At 44.0% G+C, this 21,562-nt stretch overlaps 3 protein-coding genes across 4 annotated transcripts; 1 reads left to right on the forward strand and 2 right to left on the reverse strand.

Annotated features, from left to right (window-relative positions):
• Window positions 1-6,480: 6,480 nt before the first annotated feature.
• LOC135528409 (UDP-glucuronosyltransferase 2A2-like) lies at window positions 6,481-11,121 on the forward strand. Of its 2 annotated transcripts, XM_064957470.1 has the most exons (5): window positions 6,481-6,955; window positions 7,541-7,668; window positions 8,720-8,877; window positions 9,123-9,322; window positions 9,498-11,121. In XM_064957470.1, exons 2-5 carry the CDS (start codon window positions 7,662-7,664, stop codon window positions 10,741-10,743), a joined length of 1,611 nt encoding a protein of 536 aa, XP_064813542.1. In that variant the 5' UTR covers window positions 6,481-6,955; window positions 7,541-7,661; the 3' UTR covers window positions 10,744-11,121. The 2 variants fall into 2 exon arrangements, with proteins under 2 accessions (XP_064813542.1, XP_064813541.1); XM_064957469.1 differs by lacking the exon at window positions 7,541-7,668.
• Window positions 11,122-11,730: 609 nt separating this feature from the next.
• LOC135528411 (P2Y purinoceptor 1-like) lies at window positions 11,731-13,432 on the reverse strand. Its single transcript, XM_064957472.1, has one exon. The coding sequence runs from the start codon at window positions 12,712-12,714 to the stop codon at window positions 11,731-11,733; it is 984 nt and encodes a 327-aa protein (XP_064813544.1). The 5' UTR covers window positions 12,715-13,432.
• A 349-nt stretch (window positions 13,433-13,781) lies between these two features.
• On the reverse strand, window positions 13,782-20,223 carry LOC135528410 (CCN family member 5-like). Its single transcript, XM_064957471.1, has 5 exons — window positions 19,667-20,223; window positions 18,513-18,729; window positions 17,196-17,444; window positions 15,652-15,851; window positions 13,782-15,238 (listed from the first exon to the last, which is right to left on the reverse strand). The coding sequence occupies exons 1-5, from the start codon at window positions 19,736-19,738 to the stop codon at window positions 14,921-14,923; spliced, it is 1,056 nt and encodes a 351-aa protein (XP_064813543.1). The 5' UTR covers window positions 19,739-20,223; the 3' UTR covers window positions 13,782-14,920.
• Window positions 20,224-21,562: the final 1,339 nt, after the last annotated feature.

The following is a 21,562-nucleotide window of genomic DNA, read 5'->3' on the forward strand; positions in this document are numbered from 1 at the left end:
GTGTGTGTGTGTGTGTCTGTCTCTGTGTGCAAAGTGTGTGTGTGTGTGTGTGTGTGTGTGTGTGTGTGTGTGTGTGTGTGTGTGTGTGTGTGTGTGTGTGTGTGTCTGTCTCTGTGTGCAAAGTGTGTGTGTGTGTGTGTGTGTGTGTGCGTGTGTGTGTGTCTGTCTCTGTGTGCAAAGTGTGTGTGTGTGTGTGTGTGTTTGTGTGCACAGACACGTGTTCATCCCAGGTCTCTAAAGAGGAGACAGGCAGGTGTCAATATCTCCTCTGTGGCGTCCAGACCTGACCATTCACCCCCCGTCCCCGTCCCCGTCCCTCCCCCCCGTCCCCCTCTCCCTAGCCCAGAGGCAGCCTACCTCATGCTCTGGATCCAGAGCTGGTACCCACAGCGGAAAAGTCTCATTGGGGCAGCTGTCTGCTGAGGCAACATGGGGTCACAACGCTCTGTTCCCATCTTGCGTCTCACATTTCTGTGTCCCATACTGAGTTGTCATCATAACCTTTGGATATTGCTAGAAGGGGTTCCGACATGAATTTCACATCTATTCAGTCCTGAAAGATATTCTGCTGCTGTGTTGCTCTCCTTTCTCGCATGTGTTGCCTATGACAGACTGCAGGCTGAGCTGCTTGGTGTGGGGCTGATCTCTCTCTCTCTCTCTCTCTCCAAAATGTTTACTTGGAACATAATGTACTTAAGGGGGTTGAGGTTCCATTTCATATGATGGCACGAGGTATAAGGATGGCAAGAGGGTTCATGACATTTTGCAGTTGGTTGAGTAAGACAGACCGTCCCAGGACAGGCCCCAATGATCTGATCAGGTTCCATACAGGGAAGCATAAACATGTCAAGCATGTTTCCAGTGAGCTTGAAGGGTCCTGGTTGGGCAACTGGCCAAGTGCTGCTGACTAGCTTCATTCATTCACAGATAGTCTACTAGCATACTATACCGATCCCGGACCATGTTAAACATACTGTATGTCAACAGAGCACAGGAACAAAACTAATACTACTGGATAGTTCAATGAAATTAGTGCATTTTGCATCCCTTTGATATTTTGAGTAGAAATTGTGCACCAATATTGCATTTTAAAAGCCTGTTATATTGAATGAAGTTCACTTTAATATTGGCCACATGGAGAATTTAATCAATCAGCTTTTTAATATGAATATTGACTTGTTAAAATGCCAAAATTCAGCAACCCTCTGTGACATAGTCAGGTCATAGTGTGAAAGCAGGTGAGCTGGTTCTACTCTTTTTGGCTATTTTGTGTTGTGGTGGAAAACTGAGCGGGTCGAGCATAACACGTCAACCCTGTTAACCCATACTGTACATACACAGGCTAGAAATATTTTAACAATTACAGTTTTTTTTGTGCGACGCTTGCATTTAATTGCCACTCCCTGTTGCACACAACAAACTTCCATTCCCCCTGTCAAAATGGGATTCATGGCTTATATTTGGCACTTAGTACCCACTGTGCACACCAAGTCATTTCAATGTGGAAATTTGGGTCAAATTTGGTTGAGACGTTGATCAATGAGATTTCAACTTTTATTCACCCACTCAAAATACAGACAGATTTGTTGAATTCCCAAATGTGTTATCACAGCGCTTTCAACCATTTAAAAGCACAACAAAGTTCAAATGTGTATACAAAGTCAGATATCTTGTATTTACTGTATTTAACAACTTACTGTGTTTCATCTAATAGCAGAACCAAATGACCTGGAATGCAGTTGAGATAACATAAAAAATACATGGTGCAAGTGACCAATGCTGTTCAAGCTTCTGGCAGATTATCATAGCAATTGTGAAGATCTCCGAAGACCTGCGACCTTTGCATGCTATCTTGAACATGCACGCTTTCTATGATTACATAAGTAGTTACAGTGGGCTAACCTCAATGTGACTTAGCCTAATAAATCATTTATGTTGGATTCACTTCTCCATCACAACCAAATATCTAAGTTAAAGAATATGAGTAAATCAAACCAAACTTTATTTAAATTCCGTTTAAAGTTTGATTTGATTTAATGTAGTCCTATTCTTTAGCAAAAACAAATGGTTGCAATGGAGAAGTGTATCCAACATATCAATTATTAATGTGAAGAGAAATGGGAATTAAAGCCAGACTAAGTCAGAGACACAGATGGAATGATCCAAGCAGAAGGTCTCCTTCAAATGTTGATATTTGGTTGCGTTGACAACCAAACACAATTCAATATCCAGTTTGCCTACAAATTAATAATCAATATGTTGGATTCACATCTCCATCTCAACCAAATGTAAGTTCAAGAATAGGACTAAATCTATTCCAACTTTAAATGCACTTTAAATAAAGTTTGATTTGATTTAGTTTAGTACTATTCTTTAACTTACATTTTTGGTTGAAATGAAGATGTGAAGCCAACATATTAATGATTAACTTGAAGATTACATTTGAAATTAACCAAAGCTTGAAAACCTAGGCCTTTATTGTCTATTTTTAGTTGAAGCCTGGGTTGAACTGAAACAATACCTGTTGATGACTTTACAAATGCTATATAGGCCTAAATAGTATTATTGATTGTTACGGTTTTCTATTTGCGAAGGAGAGTCGGACCAAAATGCGGCGTGTAGATTGCGATCCATGTTTAATAGACTGAAAAACACGAATCAAAATACAAAACAAACAATAAACGTAACGAAAACCGAAACAGCCTAATACTGGTGCAAACTAATACACGACAGACATAAGGACAAAATGACAATAAGGACAATCACCCACGAAATACTCAAAGAATATGGCTGCCGAAATATGGTTCCCAATCAGAGACAAACGATCAACACCTGCCTCTGATTGAGAACCACTTCAGACAGCCATAGATTCACCTAGAACACCCCACTAAGCTACCATCCCAATACATGTGAAAAAAAACCCAAGACAAAACACACCACATACAAAAACCCATGTCACACCCTGGCCTGACTAAATAGATAAAGAAAACACTAAATACTAAGACCAGGGCGTGACAGAAACCCCCCCCCCCCAAGGTGCGGACTCCCGGCCGCACACTAAAACCCATAGGGGAGGGTCCGAGTGGGCGTCTGTCCACGGTGGCGGCTCCGGCGTGGGACGTAGACCCCACTCTAACAAAGTCTTAGTCCCTCTTCCTCGCGTCCTTAGATAGCCCACCCTCGCCGCCGACCATGGCCTAGTAGTCCTCACCCAGGACCCCACTGGACTGAGGGGCAGCTCGGGACTGAGGGGCAGCTCGGGACTGAGGGGCAGCTCGGCACTGAGGGGAAGCTCGGCACTGAGAGGAAGCTCGGCACTGAGAGGAAGCTCGGCACTGAGAGGAAGCTCAGGCAGGTAGTTGGCTCTGGCAGATCCTGGCTGGCTGGCAGTTCTGGCAGAGTCTGGCTGACTGGCGGATCTGGAAGAGTCTGGCTGACTGGTGGATCCTGGCAGACTGGCGGATCTGGAAGAGTCTGGCTGACTGGCAGATCTGGAAGAGTCTGGCAGACTGGCGGATCAGAAACGCTGTAGAGGAGGAAGGCTCTGGCAGCGCTGGAGAGGCGAGGCGCACTGTAGGCCTGATGCGTGGTGCTGGCACTGGTGGTACTGGGCCGAGGACACGTACAGGAAGCCTGGTGCGGGGAGCTGCCACCGGAGGGCTGGTGCGTGGAGGTGGTACTGGGTAGACCGGACCGTGCAGGCGCACTGGAGCGCTTGAGCACTGAGCCTGCCCAACCTTACCTGGTTGAATACTCCCGGACGCTCTGCCAGTGCGGCAAGGTGGAATAGCCTGCACTGGGCTATGCAGGCGAACCGGGGACACCGTGCGCAAGGCTGGTGCCATGTAAGCCGGCCCAAGGAGACACACTGGGGACCAGATTCTTAGAGCCAGCTTCATGGCATTCGCTCTCTCTAGCCCCCCGGTAAGCACAGGAAGTTGGCGTAGGTCTCCTACCTAGCGTCACCATACTCCCTGTGAGCCGTCCCCCCAAGAAATTTTTGGGGCTGACTCCCGGGCTTCCTTGCCAACCGTGGTCCCTCATATCGCCGGCTCCTCTCTCCGGCTGCCTCTGCTCTCCTAAGTGCCTCCACCTGTTCCCATGGGAGGCGATCTCTTCCAGCCAGTATTTCCTCCCATGTGTAGCAACCCTTGCCATCCAAAACATCCTCCCATGTCCATTCCTCATTGCGCCGCTGTTGCCTGTTGTCACGCCGCTTGGTCCTGTTGTGGTGGGTGATTCTGTTACAGTTTTCTATTTGCAAAGGACCAAAATGTGGCGTGTAGATTGCGATCCATGTTTAATAAACTGAAGAAACACGAATCAAAATACTAAACAAAACAATAAACGTAACGAAAACCGAAACAGCCTAATACTGGTACAAACCTACACTTTGGAATGACTTCGATAGCAACAGTGAATATGTTTAGTTATTAAGAGATCTGTCAATAATGATTCTCACAATAGTGCATTGATAGTAGTCAGTGACAAATATAAAAGCTAAGCAGGGCAGTTTTTTTCTGGCAGTGAATATAACATTGAAGCTCTGACGTTGTTTCAAAGGTGAAAATTAAACATATTTTATAGGTTTGTTTGTGTTGACAATTGGTTACAATGATGACAGTAACCCGTGGTTGAATTTTTAAAAATTTAACCTCTTGAGATGGGAAAACGTGTTTTTTTATGAAGTTAAACATGTGCTATTAATGGCAGAATGCTAAAGCACTGAATTGGTGGAACAACCCTTGGGGAAACAAAAGAAGATAAGAGTTACCAGAGGGACAGACCTTCCCAAGTCCTTTCCCATTTGGTCTGTGTGTCCATTATTTTTCAATTCAGGCGGCTCAACTTGAAACCCAGAGAACACATTGTCCTGTCTGTTGTCCTCCTGTATATTGTACTGTCTGCATCACAGGGTGGACCAAGTCAATTTTTACTCACATGCACTTCTGTGCTGCTGGACTCAATCCCCTGAACAACATGTGATCATAACATGTGCATAGAAAGCACTAAACCAGCAGAGTAAAGTTGGACTTTACTATACTATCTCAGAGCTTTTATTTCAATGATCGGTCTCACCTGCACTGTCACAGCGGCGCCTCATCATGTATTCCATATTGGGCAGTTCCATCCCTGCCAATATTCTCAGTGTGTCTAAGAGCAGAGTGCACGGTCTGAAGAAGACTAGCGGGTGGCTATGGAGCTGCTGCCAGATGCTCTTCTCAATGTAACCAAACCCCTCTGCCAAAGCCTTTTCTCCCCCTTCACCCCCATCCTCCCTCTTTCTACGACACATGGACATATGATAGTGGCACTGGGCTTGTCCTTTAATGTTTTCCAAGCCTAGGGTTCACAGTTCACAACCTACAAATACAGTCACATACACACAGCCAGGGGAGTGAGCTCATAACAGGGGCAAAGGTCACCAAGGGGGTTTTAACCTTTTCAACTCTGTCGCTCCATTTATCATTCTGACCTGAGTTGAAATAATATTTGAGATCTTTTAAATACTATTAACGTTTGCTTCAGCCTGCCTGTAGTGCCAGGTGGGTGTAACGGGTGTCGTCGTCTGAAGAGGAATAATCGTACCAAAGCGCAGCGTGGTAAGTGTTTATGCTTTTTATTTAAATTGACCACTATAACAAAATAACAAAGGGAATAACCGAAACAGTCCTGTCAGGTGCAGAAAACACTAAACAGAAAATAACTACCCACAAAAACCATGTGGGGGAAAAAGCTACTTAAGTATGGTTCCCAATCAGAGACAACAATAAACAGCTGTCTCTGATTGAGAACCATACCCGCCAAAACAAAGAAATAGAAAAACACAGAAAAAAGAACATAGAATGTCCACCCAAATCACACCCTGACCAAACTAAAATAGAGACCTAAAAAGCTCTCTAAGGTCAGGGCATGACGGTGTGAGGGGTTTACAGTTCCGTGACTCTTCTTTTGGTTCCATTGCACCAGGCAAACTCAATCAAGCCCAGCTAGCTGACATATGGAATTGTTTTAAGATGGTGCCTGGCTTTATAACCAAGACCCAAATATGCTGCTCCTATTGTAAATAGTTTAAAGTATTGGCTTTGCGTTATGTTAGCCTTTTGGATTAAGAACAGGCCTTTTTCTTCACTAAACATGTCTGTCTTCGTTTGTCAACATCACATCTACCAACATCCTCACCTCCCACACAGCCTTGGATGGTAGCCAGGAAAACTCATCATAGCTCCTCTGGTTTTCCAAGAACTTTCTGTTGATCAGACATGCAGTTATGTAACAAAACATAATTTGTTTGATTTTAATCCCAGTCACACTCAGTACTCACTCAGGAATTTGCCTCCCTAATCTCAATAAGACAGTTAGGTGTGTTATGTTGTAATGACTTGCTGGCTGCACAATGTGTTACTGTACTGTAATGATCCCTTGGGCCACCACACAAGTATTGACATTAGATTTGATTCAATTCCATTTGGCGAGGATTTGAGGCGATGGAAAGATATTCTTTATTCTTTGTTTGGATCCCCATTAGCAGACACCTTGGCGACCGCGAGTCTTCCTGGGGTCTGAAATTTATATCAACAGAGAAACTGAGAAGAGGCCCTGGGTTTGGAAATGTTGAAGTCTGAAGATTAGAGTGAAACCTTTTCAAAACAACATCCATCCAAGAAAGGAAACGAGAGTACAAGACAGAAAGAAAGGCAGAGGAGAAGGGAAAGGGAGAGAACAACTGATGGGCTGCTATGTGCTCTCTGACTGTCGGATCTACTGACTGGGAGTACCCTCATCAGTGACGGACTTGACTGGCCTGAACGAAGTGCAATGATATGGTTAAAGTATCCCTAGGGGAATTCATAGATTACATATTCCCTTTCAGTGTAGTTACTCATTCACTGTGAGTGAGGCTCAGACAGGATAGCTGTATGGTGGAGAAGAAGCAAAAAGATGGATTTTAGAGGTAAGGATTTACTTTGCTGTTCTGTATTTGTAAATGATCGTTTCCGTTGGAATTCCATTATTTCCAAGGCCAAATAATATTCATCCAAATACTTGAATGACTGATGGTAAGTCCCGTTGACCATGTAGTTTGGGTCATGTAATATTTTAGCGAGATCTTTTTTTGTGATATCCAATCGGTAGTTACAGTCTTGTCCCACCACTGTAACTCCTGTGTGGAGCAATGCGTCATCCGAAACATGACCCTGCCAAGCGGCACTGCTTCCTGACACTGCTCGCTTAACCCGGAGGCCACACCAATGTGTTGGAGGGAGGACACACCGTACAACTGGCGACACAAGTCAGCGTGCATGTGCCCAACCGGCCGAACCCTCCCCTAATCCTGACGACGCTGGGCCTGTAGTGACACCTTTAGCACTGCGATGCAGTGCCGTAGACCGATGCGCCTCTCGGGAGGCGAGATCAAAGTTCTTTGTACATTACATTACATTTTGAAATGTATTAGAGCCAATCATTTGTTTAAAATGTCAATCATTTTACTAAAATGTTGCTTGTATCTGATCCTGCACATCTCTCTCTAAATCAGGTGGTTTGTGTTGAAACTTAATCATAGTGTCCTGTACAGTAATACTGTGCGTCATTAGATATAGTTTGGAATAAGGACACATCCTGCAGCATAAAGAGGTCATGCTCCTATCTGCTGCTGAATGACTGGTAAGGAATAGAGTGGGGTGTACTTTACACAATACTTACTGAGGACTACAAAACTCTTCTTGGCAGAACAACTGTGTCACATCAAATTCATTTAATCTTTGATCTGAGGCTGGGCTGGTCTTAGTTTTTTGGGGGCCCTGAGCAAAATTTTGCTGGGGGCCACCCACTTCACGGGTAAAACATTTGAATGGTCCCCCTCTTGAGGTCAGAGAGATGAAATTGAAGTTTTAAAGCACATTTTCTGCAATTCTACACATTTTGCCATGAGGTGGAGAAAAATGATGCACGTTTCAAACTAATTTCATGCAATTCTACTCATTGTGCCATGCAACAGGCAGAAACCGTTTCAGTTTTAAAGCAAATTTTCTACAATTCTAAAACATTTTTCATGGGGTGGAGAGAATTTAGCAGTTTTTAGAACATTTTTCATGCAATTCTACTCATTTATTCCTTGAGGCGGGGAGAAAAATATGCAGTTTTAAGCAATTCTACACATTTTGCCATGACTTATTCCTTGTTCATAGATATCTGAGTCAGAGTGACTAACAAAATCAAGGTCAGGGCCCCTGGGAACATGCACTGCGTGCCTGATCAGTAATTCTGCCAAGAATAGTGCAAGGTGTACTTAGCTAGCAAGACTAACTTACCAATTTAAAAAGTGTGAGCTGACATGGGCAAGACATTACAAGAGAAAAACTGCTGACGCGCTACCAAATTTCGAAATTGCAGCTTGTGTATTCTACGACTCTAACACTCAACAGTAAGTTGAGACTCCGACTGAATTCTTAATATGTATATATTTTTTGATTAAAAAAACAGTGTATGTCGCTTATGCCAGAGCATGCCCTGATCTAAGACTCACTGACCCTTATAAGCAAAATGTGAAAAAGAACTATGGTGTTTAAAGTATATTCTTAGTTTATGGATGTCAATTTACTCATTTTTACTGTTGTGTCCCAGTTAAGTGTATTTCAGTGTCTTTACAATGTACAGTATTTTAGTGTATTTACAGTGTATGTCAGTCTACTTACCCCACTGTCTCTCTCCACAGTGATGGGGTCCTGTGTGGCCTTGGTGCCTGTCCTTCTGCTCCTGTCCTCCCTGCAGCACACCAGTGAGGCTGGAAGGGTCCTGGTCTACCCTGTCGACGGCAGCCACTGGCTCAACATGAGGATACTGGTGGAGGCACTTCACACCCAGGGTCACCAGGTCATTAAGCATGAGACAATCTCATGATATGAGAACAAAACAATATGTACATTGGACTTTTTTTTAAATGTACTGCAATACAATTTATCACGACTGTCCATAAAAAAATACAGTTGAATTAACATTAATATTAGGATTTATGTTTTGCCATCGTTGAGAAACCTTTGAAATGTTGTTCAAATAAAAATAAAAATGCAGAGGAATGTACCGAACCAAGAGCTGAGTGTACTGTCTTTCCCTCACAGGTGACCGTTCTGCGCACCTCCACCAGCTGGTACGTGGCTGAACACTCCCCCCACTACACCTCCATCACTGTGCCCCAGGCTCAGCCCCAGAACATCGAGAGTCAGGAGTTCATGGCCCACTTCCTGAAGAGGTCGCTGGAGATCCAGTGGGGCAAGGGCTCACCTTGGGCCTTCCTGCAGTTCTGTGGGAACCTCTTCAGGTACAAATATAGCCCAAAGGCAGGACTAACAGAGCAAAAACCTCATTCCTCCCCAAAGCAATGGAATTGATGCCAATTTGACTTTTTGCACAAGCTAGTTTTGCACCAGCTGATACATGCCTGATGTTTAAATTGTGTTTTTGTCTGTTTACTTTGAATGATCTAATCTGTTCAGCATGCTGAGGCAGAACCAGGAGATGGTGGCCGAGCTGGTCGTCACCATGTTTGAGAACCAGACTCTGATGACAGATCTGAAAGAGGCTGAGTATGACCTGGTCCTGACTGACCCAGTGTTCCCTGCCGGGGTCCTGGTGGCCCACTACCTCCAGCTCCCCCTGGTTCTCAATGTGCGCTGGCACCTCAGCGGGGAGGGACACTTTGCCATCGCTCCCTCGCCACTATCCTACGTCCCTCAAATATTCTCCCGCAACTCTGACCTGATGAACTTTGCACAGAGGATAAATAACATATTCTACCACTGTCTCAGCTACTACATGTATCGTTACGTCTCCAACCCGCCTTACCAGGCCGTGTGCGACCGCTACTTTGCCCCCGATGAGGTGGACGTCATATCCCTTATCCAGGGAGCTGATCTGTGGCTGATGAGGGTGGACTTCGTCTTTGAGTTCCCTAGACCCACCATGCCGAACGTGGTCTACACTGGTGGGTTCCAGTGCAAACCCTCCAAGCCTTTACCTGTAGCTTTAGAGGAGTTTGTCCAGAGTTCTGGAGAACACGGGGTGGTGGTGATGTCACTGGGGACTCTGTTGGGTGGACTGGGTCCAGAGATAACAGAGGTCATAGCCTCAGCCTTCGCCCGGCTGCCCCAGAAGGTGGTGTGGAGACACCTGGGAGAGAGGCCTTTGTCCCTAGGCAACAACACCCTGCTAGTGAAATGGCTGCCTCAGAACGACCTCCTGGGTCACCCCAAAACCAAAGTGTTCGTCACACACGGGGGCACCAACGGGATCTACGAGGCCATCTATCACGGAGTCCCATTGTTAGGTATCCCTCTCATCTTTGACCAGTTTGATAATATGGTGCGCATGAAGGCCAGAGGAGTGGCGGAGGTTATAGAGGTTACAACGTTAGAGGTGGAATCCTTAACACAGACTCTGATGGGCATTCTGGATGAAGAAAAGCCCTACAGAGAGAATATGAGAAGACTATCACGGTTGCACCACGACCGGCCTATAGAACCTTTGGACAGCGCCATCTTCTGGCTGGAGTTTGTTATGCGACACAAGGGGGCAGCTCACTTACGTACAGATTCCTATAAGATGCCATGGTATGTCTATCATAATGTGGATGTTCTAGCACTGCTGCTGGGCTCTGCTCTGCTTGTTTTGGTGTTGCTTGTGGTTTCCTGTATGTGCTTGGTAAGAGGATTACGAAAGAGGAGAAAGTCCAAGTTGGAGTGATTATGTTACTTATGGCCTACTTACTTAGTTATTACACAGCTTACAATCCAAGCATACAGTAGCTAGATATGGGGAAAGCAATTGCAAAAAAACTGAAGGTTGTTATAATGGGATTTCCAAAGTGTGTCTGTCTCTGGTCTTTTATGTAGAGAACCTTCCTAATATATCAAATATATAGGTTATATATATTTATTACATGCATTTTTTTAATCAAGGTTTTATTGGGTTATTATAATGCAATCCTGCATTTGCCGTGTATTTTCACTCGTGTTATCAATTTTATAATATACAGTGTAAATGGTGACAATTTTTTAGTTTTTAATAAAATGCGAATACGTTCAATTGATGCGGAATAAACGGCGAAAGTCTTCTTGATAACTTTTGCATTTTCACGTCAATACTTCACAAGCCACTTTTTAAAACCTTATGGTCAGGTATGCATCAGATCACCATACAGGAAATCCTCATGTAGAGTTATCACCACATCTTGAAAGCAGATTGACACCTTTTGTGAAATTGACGTTTCCTGTTCTTCTGCAAATGCATTCACAGCACTTTGTGTTTTCACATGGCTCTTATCGTATCCTTAATACAAGGCATCATAAACCAATACAGCCTGCTGTGTGCTTAGTTGCAACTGTCTGGCAAATATTATACATTTACAACATCTTTACATCTATCCGTTGAATATACTGTATATTTACAATATATTTACATCTCTTAGATACAATAAATAACCAGGAATGTACATTCATGCAGATGACCATGCAAGGAATACAATGTACTTTCCATATCAGCATATTTATAGTACAGCTCAGTAAACACAGCAAACACACAAGAGACCTATAGAAATCTGGGAACTGTCCTTTGAACTTCCCTATTCAAACAATAATATGCACAGTAATAAACACATTAGAAATTGCTGAAAGAAAAGCAGAACGACTCTCAAGAAAGCAAACAAAGCTACACTGCTATTTCAATGTGAGTTCATAACGGTGGGGTTTGTGTCTGGATGCGATGGTTGAATAGCAGAGGCACAGACCGACGAGCTCGTTCCCAAAGCCTGGTGATATGTACGAGCAGGTTTTCATTGCTGTGGATGTAAACCAATGGGTTGATGGCACTGTTTAGACACACGAGTGATCGGCTGACTTGGTGAGCAATGTAGATGCCAGCAAACCAATCCTCACACGTGCCTTTGCTTTTCAAAATCCTAGTCTTCAGGTTTAGATTTCTGAATATGTGATACGGTATGTAGCAAACTGAGAAGAGTAAAGTCACAATGATCACCAGTTTTAGGCATCTCTGCTTCATCACTTGGTCAATGTTGGGGTTGTTAAAGAGGACCACAGCCACGTGTCCATAGCAACCCAATATGATGAGCAGAGGGATGAAAAATCCAGATACTGTCCACGCAATACTGTAGTCCAGGTATTCCTTGGTAGAGAAGTTGAAGGTGGTGTCAACGCATTTGACTATCCCTGAAGAAGAGTTGAGTAATGTTTTGTCAAAGAACATATCAGGAATAATCTCAATGCAGACTAAACCCCAAACTACAGCTGTGATGACTACAGAGTGGCCCCTTGTTATCCTGCCCATCACTCTCAGTGGGTGGACAATGCTCAGGTACCTGTATACACTAATACATGTGAGGAAACCAATACTGCCATACAAGTTCAAATTGAAGCAGAATCTTGTCATCTTGCAGAAGAGTTGTCCAAAGGCCCAGTGACTGCCTGCTGAGTAGTACGCAAACAGAAATGGAAGAGTGAGCAAATACAGAATATCTGCAACTCCAAGGTTCAGAACAAAAATGTTGATATTTCCGAATTTCTTCCAGTTCGCAAACAAGGATTTTAGTCCCCAGCAGTTACCAACAAGGCCGACAATAAATACGGACATATACACTGTAGGTAAGAACGTGTGAGTAAAGTCCATGTTAATGATTCCACAGGAAATGTTTGTCTTCATTTTCTTTCCTCAACAAAATATTTGATTATAAACAGGTCGGTCTTGCCAAAGATATTATATCTGGATGAGTATAACCTGTATAAATAAAGGTCAAGTTGAATGAAGTCAGATTCTCAGTTTCCTAGTACTCCTCAGTTCTTCTCAGTGCTCCGTGTCAGTGTTTTCTATTTAAACTTGTTTGACATTTCCTTGTGGTCTATGTGACAAACTGTATCACTGACTCATACATTAGAATTATGAGATCAATAGGGGTTGCTTTCCTGTTTCTCGGTAGGCATGCAGAAGAGCAGACACACCCAACTACACACAGGAAACCCATGTACGTCTACACACACACACACACACACACACACACACACACACACACACACACACACACACACACACACACACACACACTGATAAGACAGCCTATAGTGAGGTCAGAGACCTGGCAGTGTGCTGCCAGGACAACAACTTCTCCCTCGTCAGCAAGACACAGGAGCTGACCGTGGACTGCAGGAAACGAAGGGCCGAGCCCGCCCCCATTCACATCGACAGGGCTGTAGTGGAGAGGGTCGAGAGCTTCAAGTTCCTCGGTGTCCACATCACTAAGGATCTATCATGGTCCAACACACCAACACAGTTGTGAAGAGGGCATGACAACGCCTCTTTCCCCTCAGGAGGCTGAAAATATTTGGCATGGGCCCTCAGATCCTCAAAGAGTTCTACAGCTGCACCATTGAGAGCATCTTGACTGGCTGCATCACCGCTTGGCATCTGACCAAAAGGCGCTACAGAGGGTAGTGCATACAACCCAGTACATCACTGGGGCCGAGCTCCCTGCCATCCAGGACCTCTATACCATGCAAATTGTCAAAGACTACAGCCACCAAAGTCATAGATTGCTTTTTTTTTTTTTTACTCATATCTCATTGTAACTATATTTGCACTGATATTGTGAGTCCAATGGAAGTCATTAGATACTGCAAATAAGAAGATACTGTACATGGCTTTCTGACTTTGGGAAGCTACGGCGTATATTGTGGATGTTGAAAGCTATCAAATATCAGCACCCAAATCACTAATAAGTCATAAGGAGTTTTAAGGGAAAGTTATATCACAAATTACAACAATTGAATCTCAATGTAGTAATATCATTAATGAATAATATGCAATATACAAAGGAGCTCAAGCTTTACATAAAAAGGCATTGTGAATGGAAAACAGTTTGGACATCAAACATCAGTTTGAACAAGTATAAAATCAGTGATACAATTGTACAATATTTCAAAAAGCATTCGAATAGTTTATATTTACAACAACATTGAAAATAAGTGCAATTTCATCTGACTAAGAACACAAAATAGACACATTTATAAACAAACAAACAAACTGACATAACAGATGGCATTTGCATGTCAAGATACAGTATCTATCAACTCAAAGGTTGGTGTCACTCTGCAAAATAAATTCACTCAAATCAAAGTAACAACACTTGAGTCTTATCCACTCAACTAAGTCAGGTCAAGTGGGCAGGAGAAAATCTGGGGCTTAAAATGAGTCAAGAAAGACAACAAATGACTGTCAGCTGGTCTTCTAGATACAGCATAAGACTACAGTTGGTCAAATCGTCATAAATGCATTTGTTGTGTGACAATATTTAACTTACATATGCTAGATAGAGGCTCCTCGTGGAGTTGCCATGCCTAATGTTTGGCTTGACAATGACTCTGTTGTGGAGAGAAACCAGGCTAATATCTGGGGTCAGGGTAGCTAACTAGGGTTTCCTGACCTATTCTTTTCCCCATGAGGTCACCTTATGAGATGTGATAAGAGTGGAATAGAGTGGGAGGTCTTAGTGCAGACGGAGCTTGTCCATATTCATATCAGGGCTTTCTTCCCTCAACTCAGTCATAGTTTATCACCTGGAAGATCTTTTCACTTCCCCTATCTACCCTATGAAGTGGGCTACACCTGCTGGATCAAGCCATGATAGACAGAGGCTCCGTTCAAATAATCATACGGGTATACCACTTAGAAGGAGTGCACTTGTATGGACATTGGAACACAGCAAAGGTGTTGCTCGCAGGTCCTGTCTGGACAGGTCTCAGTATGAGCGTGTCAGTACATGGAGAGGGGTAGGATAGGAGGTGGAGAGCCATGGTGGACGCTCCAGGTTCTCAAAGAGGCATAGGGGCCCAGAGGATTGACTCGAACGTCAAGTCTAGCCCCACACGGCAGGGCTCCGGTGAGAGCGTGCGGAGCCTGAGTAGGGTGCAGTTGCGTAGGGTCCTGTAGCGGAGTAGGGGCAGTTGTAGTGACAGACACAGGACTGGATCATCATGACTGCCCGGTGAAGACGCCTGCCGGTGGGGCAACGGAAGGCCACCATGGCCGTGCTGATCTGGTAGGGGGTACAGCAGCGGGCGTCGGTGCACTGGCCGCAGTACCGGGGCCGGTAGACCCGTGTGCTGTAGCAGCCCTGGTGCACCAGTCTCACTGGCACCACTGACCTGTAGCTGGGCTCACAATGCCGGGCCCACTGGGAAAACAGATCATCAACGTTAGGCTGCTAGATGAGCTCATGGTTGCTGAGAATAGAGGTTAATGTATGTATTATTAGACTGGGAATGAACTCAAATGTACTTATTGAAGAAAAACACATTTACCCTAATACATCTACTGTACACATTCTTATATCTGTGAGAGATATTTTTTCCACCTCAAGCATTTTCCAGTATGACCATTTCACAGACTGAGCAATGGGCACTTTACACCAATATAGTAGAGTCTAGGTGACAGGAACACACATTTTAACACATACATGAGGCTTACGTATGGCTCCTGTTAACATAACCTATTAACCCCAAATTACACTTAAGGTTGGGGTAGACGTGGAGTTAGGGTAGGGGGGTAAAGACGTGGGGCAGAGAGTCTGGGAAGATATTAACTCACCATGGGCTTCCTGTGTGGCTGGAGTGCCTGACAGGGCCGGACCTTACAAAGACGGCTCTGCATCTCGAGTCGACAGGCTGGGTTCTTGTTGGAGACCCGCGTGGAGACCCCAGCGCCACAGGTTTGGGAACATGCACTCCACTCTGTACTCTGGTCTATACAGTTAGAGGGACCCGACAGGCCTGGCCACAAACTGGAGGCTGGAGAGAGGAGGCCAGGATAAAAACGAGACCGAATGGTGAATTTCCTGAAGAAAACTCGAGTACTTCCTTCAGCTGTCTAAAATAAGAATAATAAGTACGGGGAATAACAGTAGTGTGCTTCGAGCAAACACACTAATGGGACAATGAGGAATGAGTGACTTGTCACGAGATCCAGCTGTTAACAACTCAATCAGAGCCAAGCTAACTCATCTGCCATGACTTCCCTGGTTGATAGGTTTTTATCAGAGTGTCTCAGATGTCATAATGTTTCTTAATGACTCAATTGGCCTAAACTTGTACAGGAACTTCCTGTCTTTTCGTAGCACAGAAAAGCAGTGCTATCTGGATGGAGATCAATCCCTAAGATTGCATCTCCGGTCGGATCTGAGTCATAATAATCAGCAGTTTCTTTGGCATTGTTTCTGTAACACAGCACGAAAAGAAAAAACGTCTAGGCTTTGAATTCAAGAACACTTTGAACAAAATGTTCCATTGCTATTGACATAGCTTGACTGTGTGACAGTGTCAGAAATTCCAGATGTTCTTTTTTTCCTTAGCGGTTTTATTTTCCTAACCCGTTTTTGGGACTATTTCAGACTCCTTATAGGCTTATTGTGTTTAATTGTTGCGTCGCCTAGCCATGGGTCTTGTTATGAAACTAGGCATTGGTCCCAAAATGGAACCATATTCCCTATTTAATTCAGTACTTGGTCAAAAGTAGTGCACTACATATGGAACAGGGGGCCATCTGGGACGCAGCTTTGGAAACAGGCTCGGTGTTGGAACCGGGCTTGTTATTTTGACAATAATGTGCATTTTCATCTGGCCAGACTTTTCCAATGAAATGCGGGGGTTATATTTGGACGTTGTGCCTTTTCATTTGGCCAGACTTACCACAATAAAATGCAAAAGATCCCTCAATAAAAGACCTCATGAGCGTCAGTGGCAGAGCTCATGTAAACGTGGGAAGCTAAATATTGCCCTACAGCTTGATCGACGGAACAACATTTGTCATTCTTATATTCAATTGTGTGTAAAAGTGCTATGTATAGTTAGCTAACATCTAAGCTGGACAAAACACCATATTCTTCATGAATGTCAAGCTAACACCAAAAATAATGGTTTAGGATCCACAGGCAGGCATTTTATTGGTTCCCTCTCAAGATGGTCCAATCGAAATACATAGCGGAAACCTGTGTCAGAACAGAGGATTACTAGCCTGGTACCAGATCTGCATATAGTAGCTAATGCCAACCACCATATGGAGTTGGCTATACAGCACAAACATATCTGGAACCAGGCTAGAATATGACTGTTAAACTAGACTGATGTCTCAGTTACCTGTGATGGCATCCTGAATGACTGTGTTGTCCATGTTCTCACAGACCCACTCCTTGCAGCACCTCCCAGGCAGCTGTACCCTTTGGGGGTGTGGGCAGTCTGGGTTGGGAAGATTGACGTCCTCAGGGCACAGGGGCACGCAAGTCAACCCTCCCCCCAGGCAGCGGCACTGAGTGGCACAGGAGGGCTGGAACACCTGGCCATCCTGATAGGAGACCCCGTTCAGCTCACAGCCCAACTCCTCCTGACCTGGAAGGGTGGAAACAGAACAGACCTGGTTTCAAAAACTATTTGCCTGCCTGGAGTGCCAGATGGGTAGGGTTTGCATTTTGGGACTATTGGATCACTTCATCAAACCATGCAAACTCAATCAAGCACAGATATTTGAAATTATTTAAACTATTATTTGAACCCAGGTCTGGGAACAGGACAGAGAGACCCTCTTAGAGGCTCTTTACCCTGGACTGGCAGCCCCACCCTATCCTTAACCCTAACCCTAACCCATACACATACCCTGCACCATGGACCCTGCTCTGTTCTGGACTCTGGAAAAAAATACAATTACTCACAGAAAGACAGAGAGAGAGAGAGAGAGAGAGAGAGAGAGAGAGAGAGAGAGAGTGAGTGACAGAGCTTGTGTAAGAGTGAGGTAAGGACACAAGAGGATAATGTCTACTGCCAAGCCTCTGGGTTGTTATGTGATGTTATGGGAAACCATGCGTTCCCAAATGGAACCCTTTCCCCTATTTAGTGCACTACTTCTGGTCAAAAGTAGTGCACTATGCAGGGAATAGGGTGCCATTTGGGATGCACCCCAGTCCTGAGGAGACTGAGGAGTCTGTTTTCCAATCCGTGTGTGTTGTCTCGGCAATGTATCATTCTCGATGGGCAGTCATCAGAGGAAATGTGCCAACACCACCACTGAAAATAGAGGTTCAGATGTAGTACAGTCAAACTCAAGCCCCTGCGCTCTGCGGCTGGCTGGATCAGTATATGCCCTCAACAGATTGTCTGCTTGTCCCTCTTATACAAACAGTCAGACATAGACTTCAGCTCCATGTGCCATCCCTTTCTGTATTTTTTTGTCTGCTAGCCTGGTTGTTTAGAAAAGGGTGATCACTGTGCAGAGCCTGTGGTCCAGTGGCAACACTTCCGGCACAAGCACATGTGTTATGACCCTGGAGACCAGGCAGGATTCAATCCCTGTGTCCACCCTTCCCACTGTTTATCCTCCTCATCTAACCCCCCCCCCCATTCTGTTTACATTACTGTCAGTAATAAATCCTAAAAAAACAGGAGGAAAAGGCTGGCACTCACTGACACACTCTCCAGGGTCGCCGGGGAAGCTGGCGCTGTAGTCACACTGCAGTCCTCTCTGGCTGTCACACACATACAGGTCGCTGCAAGCCTCGCCCTGCTGCCGGGCACACACCTGGCAGCACTGGCAGCCATCCAGGACCAGAGGGACTTCTGCTGGGCACTGGGGCACGGGGTTGGGGCACTGGCATGGTCCCGGGCACAGCTGACACCACACCTAGAGTAACACAGGGAGCAGAGGTTAGAGGTTAAAGCAGGCTGAGGTTAGAGCAAGAGGAGTAGGAGGTCAATTGGTTGTTGTCATTGTCATCATGGTTTTCATCATTACGACCATTATTGTCGTCGTCATCATAATCATCCTCATCACCATAGTTGAAAAATGCTGCCGTTATGTTCTGAAATAAAACAGCCTTTCCTTGACCAATTGTAAGCACATTAATATTTGGTAGAAGTACTTTGTTTGGGGAACACTATGTCCAACACTGTCTGGTCAAAATAGTCCTGTCTTCAATTACATACAGTTAATGGAGCCAAGCCACAGCAGGCAGCCTATGGACATACTGGCCTCAATTATTCACTGGTGGAGCAATGTCATGCCCCCATGGACTCAAAAACATAATTTGTCTTCTCTACCACAACTATGCAATGCAACATCAAACATTCACAATATTCATCATTCATCAAAATTTCTAAACATGTATCATTAATATTCATGATAATCTGTTTAAAGTGTAAAAAAATAAATGTAAAAAAAGCCCATTTCTAAATGACAAAACACAAAATAACACAAAGAGTACTTAGCAGTGTACAATACTGTTATATCATGCCATGAATAGCTAGCTACTTGTACATATATTACATATTGGCTATGCAGTAAGTTACAAATATGGTAAATTGACCATAGAGTAAGTTACAAATAAAAAACAACAGCAATAACATAAAAACAAAATCAGTTCTATCAAAACAATCTTCAACCACAGCCACCTGAAAGCTTCTGATAGATCTTTCCGTGAAATCAATGGAATCGATCAATGGAATGCAGTTTCGTTGATTTCCACAGACAGTTCACATCCTGAGCAACAGGTGTAAGCTACAGGTACAGTTCACCTCCAGGTACACACAAATAGAAGAGCAGAATAGTCGTTTGGCCTCACCTGCAGTGAACCCATACAGAGCAGCAAAGCCAAGGCTATCACATTGTCACCGAGTTGTCTTGAAATTTCCATTGGAACGTCTGTAGGTTGATTGAACTGCTCTGTTTGCCCGTCTGTCTAACCTCTTAAGTGTGATGGTAGTGGTGCTAGCTAGCTACCAGTGCTGCTTGCTGTTTCCTGACTGCTCATTCCTCTGCATGGCTGACATTTATCGAGTCTCTGCTGTGATGTCACAGGCTGACCGCCGTGTAAACAGTCACTGGAGCAGGAGCAGAAATGCTTCACATTCCTACTCCCTGTTGCCCATTTCTACTTCCAGACCTTTTCTCCTCCTACCTCCCTCCCATCTCTCTCCCCCTCTAGCTGTTATCGATTGAAACAGGGAGTTTGTTCGTTATTTCCTCATTTCAAAACCTCATCAGATGCAACTGAATTCAATGACATATTCTAAGTCAACCTGCAGTTGTAATAATGAGCCTCTTATAATTCCAAACTCGTCGTCCTCTGGTTGCCATGGTGCTGCAGCAGCATGTCTGATGTGAGGCTGAACTTGAGTCGCTGTGACCAGTCCCATTGTGAAAGAGAGGATCTCAAAACAGAAACACTAGAGTAAAGTAAAGTGAAAGTAAACACTGTCCGAGAGTTCCATCCTCAGAGACCATGAGGACACAACATGTTCTTCTGAAATGACACCCTAATTCACTATAGAGTGCACTACTTTTGACCAGGGCCCATGGGGCTCTGGCTAAAAGTAGAGTACTATATAGGGAATAGGGTGCATTTCGGGAAGCACATGAGGACACATACTAAGTAGAATTGCCCAGCAACCACAGCAAAGAAGCAGAAAACACTAACATCTAGCCTAAATTAGAGGCTGTTATTATGACTGGAGAGAATACTTGGGGCGGGTGAAAATGATTTCTGTAAAAGTCTAGATTATTTGCTTCTTTTATCAATGAAATAGGTCTACCATTACTTACCATTAGCGTTGGGGAGTAGTGAACTACATGTAGTTATTCAACTACGTTTTCCAGTAGCTTGGTGGTAGTTGAACTAAATTCAAATATTGGTATTTTCAGTAGTTAATTTATTTTTTGCCATGTAGCAGTGTAGCTAATTACTGGAACTACACACTTATTTTTTTGCATAAATTAAATACAATTTGTGTTTAATACACATTCTGTTAACATCTGATACCAGAGTGATCTATCTATGACATTTCAGATTTAGATATGATAATTTTTTACGAAGTAGCTTGGATGTAACTACTTTTCCAAAGTAACTTCAGTTAAATAAACTATCTTTTTCTTAAGGGTAGCTTTAGTGAAGCTTCTTCCAGTGTGAAGTAATTGGTACTTTGGTCAACTATGATTTCAGAGTAGCTTCCACAACACTGTATACCATTGAAATATTTTTGGTAAAGAAATAGATCTGATAATATATTGAGTACTACTTGGGCATGACTATTCAGGATTCATTCCTTGGTCCATTCTCAATCATGAGAATTCATGATAACAGTTCACATGGAGAAAGAAGGGACGAGGGAATGAAAAGAAAGGAAAAGAGATGGTTTAAAAATAGAATGAGACAGATGAAAGTATGCATGTCCAATACAGGTGGGAGCCAGGTGGTTAGCCAGTTAAAGCAGACCAGACGTGAACTGATCGCCAGTTTGCTCTAAACTTTGTTCTCCCTACATTTTTTATTTACTTTTCATACTGTCCAAGAAATACAGGATTTGGAATGCCCCAAGCATATAGGCAAGGCAAAAGCCCTGCTGTAACACACAGCACACATTAGACATTTGGAGGAGACCTTGCTTCAGGGGCAGAAAACAAAGGGTCTACAGTATTCAACTTGTGGCAATAGTGTCAGGGTTGGGGAGTAACTGTTTAC

This window comes from Oncorhynchus masou, chromosome 33 (assembly GCF_036934945.1).
Source record: "Oncorhynchus masou masou isolate Uvic2021 chromosome 33, UVic_Omas_1.1, whole genome shotgun sequence".
NCBI classification, from domain to species: domain Eukaryota; kingdom Metazoa; phylum Chordata; class Actinopteri; order Salmoniformes; family Salmonidae; genus Oncorhynchus; species Oncorhynchus masou.